This window comes from Salmo salar, chromosome ssa09, assembly GCF_905237065.1.
Source record: "Salmo salar chromosome ssa09, Ssal_v3.1, whole genome shotgun sequence".
NCBI classification, from domain to species: Eukaryota; Metazoa; Chordata; class Actinopteri; order Salmoniformes; family Salmonidae; genus Salmo; species Salmo salar.
In genome coordinates this window covers 38,332,501-38,342,287 of record NC_059450.1, presented here as the reverse complement: position 1 = coordinate 38,342,287, position 9,787 = coordinate 38,332,501, and the positions used below count along the sequence as shown (strand labels likewise).

The 9,787-nt window shown below is 48.4% G+C and overlaps 1 protein-coding gene across 1 annotated transcript in view; it reads left to right on the top strand.

Moving 5' to 3' along the window:
• Positions 1-3,445: 3,445 nt before the first annotated feature.
• Positions 3,446-9,787, top strand: part of LOC106611303 (general transcription factor II-I repeat domain-containing protein 2-like) — a 17,170-nt gene continuing 10,828 nt past the window's right edge. Inside the window, exon 1 of the mRNA XM_045724955.1 lies at positions 3,446-3,558. Coding sequence (XP_045580911.1) covers positions 3,446-3,558 — 113 coding nt within the window. The remainder of the gene's footprint in view (positions 3,559-9,787) is intronic.

Below are 9,787 nucleotides of genomic sequence, written 5' to 3'. Positions count from 1 at the left end.
TTAGTCAATATTACACTCACAAATGTTTTAAAAGACACTTCAAATGTTATATTATTGGCTATGTAAAGTGTTGTTACAATGTGCACGTAAAAATTAATTAACAGAAAAATATAGGTTGTATTTACAATGTTGTTTGTACTCCACTGGTTGCCCTTTTCTCATGGCAACGGACCACAAATCTTGCTGCTGTGACTCTCTCTCTCAGCCAGTTCGGCTCAGGGTCGGGGGGGGGAGAGACAGACAGAGAGTGAGAGAGGTGTAGTGAGGGAGACATACACAGAGAGACAGAGGTGGAGTGAGAGAGGTGGAGAGAGAGAGAGAGAGAGAGAGAAGGAAGGAAAGAGAGAGAGAGGGAGATGGACAAAGATGGAGAGAGGTAACGGGTGGAGGTGACAGTGCAGCAGGGCCATGATCCGGTCTCAGCCCCCTGACCCCACTACTGACCCTGGGGTCACCTCATTTCCTCATGGCCCTTCTCTACCCTGCCATAAAAGACAGGACCAAACAGCCAGGCCCAGGGAGAGAAAGATAATGGGGAGGACGACCAGAGAGAGAGATAATGGGGAGGACAACTAGAGTGAGGAGGCCAGGGCCCTGGAGGAGAAGAAAGCCTGAAACTTGGAGTGGAGCGGAGGATGAGGAGGACGAGAGAGAAGCCTCAAGTCTCCAGTGGAGAGGTGGAGGAGTAGGAGGAGGAGGAGAGGAGGCCCGTGGGCCTGGAGGAATAGGAAGCATCAGGCCTTAGGGGTCTTGGTGTGACTACTGTCTTGCTACTAGACTAGTGTTGACTTGCCTTTCACAATTAATGTGATGAGGAGCTGAAATAAAACATACTGATTTTGATGATCATAATTTTCCCTGAATGAGAATATCCAGTTTGGCAAGGCAGGGCTTCTGTCGAGTAGACAAGGAGAATCCAGTGTTAATGTGAGGCAGACGAACATTGAGCACTTTGGTGGATCCTCTCGGCCTTGGATCCTTGGAGCCAGCAGCATCCTTCCTGCCGTTGTAAACTCAGCTAGACAGACAGACAGACCGACAGACAGGCAGAAAGGAAAGGACAGGAACCAGAGGAAAGCCCAGGGGCTTCTTTGAAACATCCCACTCCCAGCATCCCTCTCTCTCTCCTCTCTTCATCCCTCTCTCCCTGGGCCCAACCGGATGAGATATAGTCTGAGGTGATGAGATGTGTGAGTTCATTCACTGTCACTTCCCCACTCCACTCCCCTCCTCTCCCCTGCTTCGACAGTTGTGAACACTCCACCATCAAGGATCCCCCCCGACACATTCTTTGTGGCCTTGGCCCAGCTTTACAGGCCCTAGGAGCTGCACCACGAGGCCAACCAGGAGAGGGGGTGAGGGAGGTGAGGGGGATTCTGTTAGCCCAGAGATTGGAGACTAGCACTCAGGGGTAAATAAGCCTCTCCCTCTTCAGCCCAACCACCTGACCTCAACCTCCTCCCTTTAAAAGACACGGATCCTAGATCCTATGCTGCCATACAAATGGCACCCTAGTCCCTTTATAGTGAACTATACTGAACAAAAATATAAATAAGGTGTTGGTCCCATGTTTCATGAGGTGAAATTAAAGATACCAGAAATGTTCCATAGGCACAAAAATATTATTTCTCTCAAATTTTGTGCACAAATTTGTTTACATCCCTGTTCAAGATCATTTCTCCTTCGCCAATATAATCCATCCACTTGACAGGTGTGGCATATCAAGAAGCTGATTAAAACCTGTTATGGATAGGGGTTCCTCTAGCGGAACGTTTCCACAACATCCGGTGAAATTGCAGAGCGCAAAACTAAAAAACTATTATTAGAAATATTTAACTTTCATACATTCACAAGTGCAATACACCAAATTAAAGTTTAACTTCTTGTTAATCTAGCCACCGTGTCAGATTTCAAAAAGGCTTTACGGCGAAAGCAAGCCATGCGATTATCTGAGGACAGCACCCCATCAAATAAACACGACTATCACATTTCAACCTGCCAGGCGCGACACAAAACTCAGAAATAACGATATAATTCATGCCTTACCTTTGAAGAGCTTCTTCTGTTGGCACTCCAATATGTCCCATAAACATCACAAATGGTCCTTTTGTTCGATTAATTCCATCGTTATATCTCCAAAATGTCCATTTATTTGGCGTGTTTGATTCAGAAAAACACCTGTTCCAGCTCGCCCAGCATGACTACAAAATATCTAATAAGTTACCTGTAAACGCTGTCCAAACATTTCAAACAACTTTCCTAATCCAACTTTAGGTATTTTAAAATGTAAATAATCGATCAAATTTAAGACGGGATAAACTGTGTTCAACACCAGATAAAAACAACGTGAAGCGCGTGACCTGGAGCGCACATCAAAACAGTAGAGTCCACTTGGCTGGACCCTCATTCTGAATAGCCGTACTTCTTCATTTCTCTAAAGAAAAACATCAACCAATTTCTAAAGACTGTTGACATCTAGTGGAAGCAATAAGAGCTGCAACCAAGTGCCACAGAAATCTAGGTTCCCATAGAATACCAATTGAAAACAGAGTCACCTCAAAAGAAAATCCTGGATGGTTTTTCCTTGGGGTTTTGCCTGCGAAATAAGTTCTGTTATACTCACAGACATTATTGTAACAGTTTTAGAAACTTTAGAGTGTTATCTATCCATATCCTAGCTTCTGGGCCTGAGTAGCAGGCAGTTTACTTTGGGCACGCTCTTCATCCGGACGGGAAAATACTGCCCCCTATCCCAAACAGGTTTTAAACAGCATGATCATTACACAGGTGCACCTTGTGCAGGGGACAATAAAAGGCCACTCTAAAATGTGCATTTTTGTCACACAACATAATGCCACAGATGTGTCAAGTTTTGAGGGAGCGTTAAACTGGCATGCTGACTGCAGGAATGTCCAATGGAAGTTTCTCTACCATAAGCCGTCTCCAACGTCATTTTAGAGATTTTTTTTACAGTTGGTCCAAATGGCCTCACAAAAGCAGACCACGTGTAACCATGCCACCCCAGGACCTCTAAATCTGGCTTTTTCACCTGCGGGATCGCCTGTAACCAGCCACCCGGACAGCTGATGAAACTGTGGGTTTGCACAACCGAAGAATTTCTGCACAAACTGTCAGAAACCATCTCAGGGAAGTTAAATCTGTGTGCTTGTCGTCTTCATCTGGTTCTTGACCTGACTGCAGTTCGGCGTCGTAACCAACTTTAGTGGGCAATTGCTCAACTTTGATGGCCACTGGCACGCTGAAGAAGTTTGCTCTTCACAGTTGAATCCCGGTTTCAACTGTACTGGGCAGATGGCAGACAATGTGTATGGCACCACGTGGGCGAGCGGTTTGCTGATGTCAACGTTGTGAACAGAGTGCCCCATGGTGGCGGTGGGGTTATGGTATGGGCAGGCATAAATTACGAGTGGGGTAGCGGGATACAATGCGGTACAACGACCCCTGGCTTTGTGGTTTTATAGACTGGAGCAGCAGCAGGGCCAAACGGAGCACCAGGGACCAGGGGCCAGGGGCAGTGTCCCCCAACAGACCCCAGAGGTAATGGGGTCCTGGGCTCAGGGACCAACATACACGCACACATACAATAATGATGGTTTAAAAGAAGTGCCGATGGGAAGGGGCAGGGGTTATTGAGTTGATCAAAAGGCAAGAGGTTTGATGGGCCTGCTTTAAAAGGAATCTTTTAAAATTGGCCTTGTTAAATTGTGTTGGGTATTCCCTGTGTGACAGGAGATGAGAGGAGAGAGGAGGGAGGAGAGGATAGGGGAGGAAGAGAGTAGAAGAGGAGAGGAAGGGAGGGAAGGGAGGGAGGGGAGGGAGGAGAGGATAGGGGAGGAAGAGAGGAGGAGAGGAGGGGAGGGAGGGAAGGAATGAGAGCGGAGGAGAGGAAAGGAGGCAGTCTCTCCCACAAATTACATTTAACACTTTAAACCCCTTCAATCCAAAATGTCATTGTAAATAATAAATACTATGGAATTATTATGTAAATATTTCCAGAGCCCTCAAATAAATCTGTTGTGATATTTAGTACATCTACGATTAGAAAATACTTCATGTGCTCCATCGTAAATGTTTTAATAGCTTAGTGTCAGATAGTGTCTGTTTGCTTTCACCTTCCTGCATGACAGAGCGTAAAGCGCCTTGACAGAAAGCTGGGAAAATACAAAAGACGCAGAAAAAAGTAAATGAGTGGTGGAGAGAGAGAGAGAGAGAGTGAGGGAAAGAGAGAGAGGGAGAAAGAGAAAGAGAGAGAGTGAGGGAAAGAGAGAGAGGGAGAGAGAGTGAGGGAAAGAGAGGGAGAGAGAGAGAGTGAGGGAAAGAGAGAGAGGGAGAGAGAGAGGGAAAGAGAGAGAGAGTGAGGGAAAGAGAGAGAGGGAGAGAGAGAGAGAGAGAGAGAGTGAGGGAAAGAGAGAGAGAGAGAGAGAGAGAGAGAGAGGGAGAGGGAGAGACAGAGGGTGAGGGAAAGGGAGAGAGAGTGAGGGAAAGAGAGAGAGAGAGGGCGAGAGGGAGAGAGAGAGAGTGAGGGAAAGAGAGAGAGAGAGGGAAAGAGAGAGAGAGAGGGAGAGAGGGAGAGAGGGAGAGAGAGAGAGTGAGGGAAAGAGAGAGAGTGAGGGAAAGAGAGAGAGAGTGAGGGAAAGAGAGAGAGGGAGAGAGAGAGAGTGAGGGAAAGAGAGAGAGAGAGTGAGGGAAAGAGAGTGAGTGAGGGAAAGAGAGAGAGAGTGAGGGAAAGAGAGAGGGAGAGAGAGAGTGAGGGAAAGAGAGAGTGAGGGAAAGAGAGAGAGAGAGGGAGAGAGAGAGAGAGAGGGAAAGAGAGAGAGAGTGAGGGAAAGAGAGAGAGGGAGAGAGAGAGAGATGAAGGGAGAGAGAGAGAGAGTGTGAGGGAAAGAGAGAGAGAGGGAGAGAGAGAGAGTGAGGGAAAGAGAGAGAGAGTGAGGGAAAGAGAGAGAGAGGGAGAGAGAGAGAGAGAGAGAGAGAGAGAGGGAGAGAGAGAGAGTGGGAGAGAGGGAGAGAGAGAGAGAGAGAGTGAGGGAAAGCGAGAGAGAGTGAGTGAGGGAAAGAGAGAGAGAGTGAGGGAAAGAGAGAGAGAGTGAGAGAGAGAGAGAGGGAAAGAGAGAGAGAGAGAGAGTGAGTGAGGGAAAGAGAGAGAGAGAGAGAGAGAGTGAGGGAAAGAGAGAGAGTGAGGGAAAGAGAGAGAGAGAGAGAGAGAGAGAGGGGGAAAGAGAGAGAGAGAGAGTGAGGGAAAGAGAGAGAGAGAGAGACAGAGAGGGAAAGAGAGAGAGAGAGGAAGGAGTTGGGCTCCGTTAGTTGTTCCTCATCTGAGATCTGAAGTGCATAAGAGAATCCAGAAGGCAGCATTAAAAGGAAATCATTTTTTTACAGCCAGACAGTTAATTTTAATGAGAGACATCATAAAGATGGCAGAAGTCCCTAACATCGGTACATGAGGTTAAGAGCAGAGCAACTTTAGAACTCAAATGATACAACATGGAAATCAGAGGGCAGGGCAGCATCCAATCAGAGCCCCAGTTAGGGAGGACCAATCGCTCGTCAGAGCAAAGAGGGAGAGAACAAAACAAAATGGTTCCTCTTTAACATCCGCCAAGAGACTGCTCGGATAAATCACATCATCAATGTTACTGTATTGACCAAAGAACTTAGTGTAATGCTAGTTAACGACACAAATACACACACATATATCTATCTATACAGGATGTACAGTATGCTATATTTAAATGGATTACAGCCTTACATTCTTATATCAGTGTTTGTAAAGTTTGAGGATAATTCCACACTTTAAAGTGATAGATGAAAAAAGTAGACAACAGGGAAAGGTCAAAGACCAAATTCCATTGTGAAATAAAATCCTTTCCTTGTCAAACTGTTATTATTAATGCGTGGATAAACTTATCTACTACTATGTATTGATTTATTGTTCATTCTTTATGCGGTGGACACTGCACAGAACACTGGAAGAATTATCACTGTGTGGCAGTATCTTTGTGAATCATTGTAATGTTTGTTTATGTGTCAATTGATCCTGTAAGGGATGGGTTGCCAGCTGGCAATTTGAAATGAAAATAAAATGTAATTCATTCATCAGTGAAGAGAGGGGGAAGAGGTAGGGAGGAGAGGAAGAGGAGGAGAGGAGGATGGGCGAAGTGAGGCAGAAGGGATGCCAATAAAGCCAACCCCTTGGAGGGAAAGAGATAAAGAAGAGAGAGAAGATGAGAGATGGGGGGAGGAGAGAAAGAGAAGAGAGAAGGAGAAGGGAAGTGATAAACTCTTGGCGCTTGTGACCCGGCAGGACTGCAGGGTTTGGTCTGGGCCAGGCCAGGTTGGGTTTCACCTGCACCACAGGCCCACTGGACCAGGGATATAGAAAGAGACAGAGAGACAGAGAGAGCGAGGTAGTGAGAGTGTGTCTGTGTGTGAGCGTCCATGCCTGCACGTGTGTGTGTGTGTGTGTGTGTGTGTGTGTGTGTGTGTGTGTGTGTGTGTGTGTGTGTGTGTGTGTGTGTGTGTGTGTGTGTGTGTGTGTGTGTGTGTGTGTGTGTGTGTGTGTGTGTGTGTGTGTGTCTGTGTGTGTGTGTGTGCCTAACCCTAAACCAATTTATGAAGCCGTCCGTGTGGCAGGCAGGCCGGTCGGCAGACAGCAGCGCGTGGAGGGAGGGAAGCTGTTACATGACATGGCTACTAACCCTGTCTCCTACTGGCCCTAAACCTACTGGTCCTAACCCTGTCTCCTACTGGCCCTAACCCTACTGGTCCTAACCCTGTCTCCTACTGGCCCTAACCCTACTGGTCCAACCCTGTCTCCTACTGGCCCTAAACCTACTGGTCCTAACCCTGTCTCCTACTGGCCCTAACCCTACTGGTCCTAACCCTGTCTCCTACTGGCCCTAACCCTACTGGTCCTACCCCTGTCTCCTACTGGCCCTAACCCTACTGGTCCTACCCCTGTCTCCTACTGGCCCTAACCCTACTGGTCCTAACCCTGTCTCCTACTGGCCCTAACCCTACTGGTCCTACCCCTGTCTCCTACTGGCCCTAACCCTACTGGTCCTACCCCTGTCTCCTACTGGTCCTAACCCTACTGGTCCTAACCCTGTCTCCTACTGGCCCTAACCCTACTGGTCCTAACCCTGTCTCCTACTGGTCCTAACCCTGTCTCCTACTGGTCCTAACCCAAGTTGTCTTTGTCATAGTTTGTCATAGTTTGATAATTGTGTAGTTTAGAGTAATTATCGAGGTTAGCTGGCCAGCTATTTTCGTCCCCCGCGACGCCATTTCCAAACCTAGCCAACTATTACCGACGAGCAGCATTGTAGAAACTAAATACATTACAAAGGAACGTCTTGATTAGTGTTATGTTAGCTAGCTACATAGTTGCCTTTGTATCATGATAAGGTGTAGTACTGAAACTATCGAGGTTACCTAGCCAGCTACACTTTCAAACAAAGTCAACAACGCAGCCACTGCTAGCTAGCCTACTTCACCAGCCAACAGTACTGTATCATTTTAATCATTTTAGTCAATAAGATTTTTGCAATGTAAGCTTAACTTTCTGAACATTCGAGACGTGTAGTCCACTTGTCATTCCAATCTCCTTTGCATTAGCGTAGCCTCTTCTGTAGCCTGTCAACTATGTGTCTGTCTATCCCTGTTCTCTCCCCTCTGCACAGGCCATACAAATGCTTCACACCGCGAGGCCGCTGCCACTCTAACCTGGTGGTCCCTGCGCGCACGACCCACGTGGAGTTCCAGGTCTCCGGCAGCCTCTGGAACTGCCGGTCTGCGGCCAACAAGGCAGAGTTCATCTCAGCCTATGCTACCCTCCAGTCCCTCGATTTCTTGGCGCTGACGGAAACATGGATTACCACAGATAACACTGCTACTCCTACTGCTCTCTCCTCGTCTGCCCACGTGTTCTCGCACACCCCGAGAGCTTCTGGTCAGCGGGGTGGTGGCACTGGGATCCTCATCTCTCCCAAGTGGACATTCTGTCTTTCTCCCCTGACCCATCTGTTTATCGCCTCCTTTGAATTCCATGCTGTCACAGTTACCAGCCCTTTCAAGCTTAACATCCTTATCATTTATCGCCCTCCAGGTTCCCTTGGAGAGTTCATCAATGAGCTTGACGCCTTGATAAGTTCCTTTCCTGAGGATGGCTCACCTCTCACAGTTCTGGGTGACTTTAACCTCCCCACGTCTACCTTTGACTCATTCCTCTCTGCCTCTTTCTTTCCACTCCTCTCCTCTTTTGACCTCACCCTCTCACCTTCCTCCCCTACTCACAAGGCAGGCAATACGCTTGACCTCATCTTTACTAGATGCTGTTCTTCCACTAATCTCATTGCAACTCCCCTCCAAGTCTCCGACCACTACCTTGTATCCTTTTCCCTCTCGCTCTCATCCAACACTTCTCACTCTGCCCCTACTCGGATGGTATTGCGCCATCCCAACCTTCGCTCTCTCTCCCCCGCTACTCTCTCCTCTTCCATCCTATCATCTCTTCCCTCTGCTCAAACCTTCTCCAACCTATCTCCTGATTCTGCCTCCTCAACCCTCCTCTCCTCCCTTTCTGCATCCTTTGACTCTCTATGTCCCCTATCCTCCAGGCCGGCTCGGTCCTCCCCTCCTGCTCCGTGGCTCGACGACTCATTGCGAGCTCACAGAACAGGGCTCCGGGCAGCCGAGCGGAAATGGAGGAAAACTCGCCTCCCTGCGGACCTGGCATCCTTTCACTCCCTCCTCTCTACATTTTCCTCTTCTGTCTCTGCTGCTAAAGCAACTTTCTACCACTCTAAATTCCAAGCATCTGCCTCTAACCCTAGGAAGCTCTTTGCCACCTTCTCCTCCCTCCTGAATCCTCCTCCCCTCCCCCCCGTCCTCCCTCTCTGCGGATGACTTCGTCAACCATTTTGAAAAGAAGGTCGATGACATCCGATCCTCGTTTGCTAAGTCAAACGACACCGCTGGTCCTGCTCACACTGCCCTACCCTGTGCTTTGACCTCTTTCTCCCCTCTCTCTCAAGATGAAATCTCGCGTCTTGTGACGGCCGGCCGCCCAACAACCTGCCCGCTTGACCCTATCCCCTCCTCTCTTCTCCAGACCATTTCCGGAGACCTTCTCCCTTACCTCACCTCGCTAATCAACTCATCCTTGACCGCTGGCTACGTCCCTTCCGTCTTCAAGAGAGCGAGAGTTGCACCCCTTCTGAAAAAACCTACACTCGATCCCTCCGATGTCAACAACTACAGACCAGTATCCCTTCTTTCTTTTCTCTCCAAAACTCTTGAACGTGCCGTCCTTGGCCAGCTCTCCTGATATCTATCTCAAAATGAGCTTCTTGATCCAAATCAGTCAGGTTTCAAGACTGGTCATTCAACTGAGACTGCTCTTCTCTGTGTCACGGAGGCGCTCCGCACTGCTAAAGCTAACTCTCTCTCTGCTCTCACCCTTCTAGACCTATCGGCTGCCTTTGATACTGTGAACCATCAGATCCTCCTCTCCACCCTCTCCGAGTTGGGCATCTCCGGCGCGGCCCACGCTTGGATTGCGTCCTTCCTGACAGGTCGCTCCTACCAGGTGGCGTGGCGAGAATCTGTCTCCGCACCACGTGCTCTCACCACTGGTGTCCCCCAGGGCTCTGTTCTAGGCCCTCTCCTATTCTCGCTATACACCAAGTCACTTGGCTCTGTCATATCCTCACATGGTCTCTCCTATCATTGCTATGCAGACGACACACAATTAATCTTCTCCTTT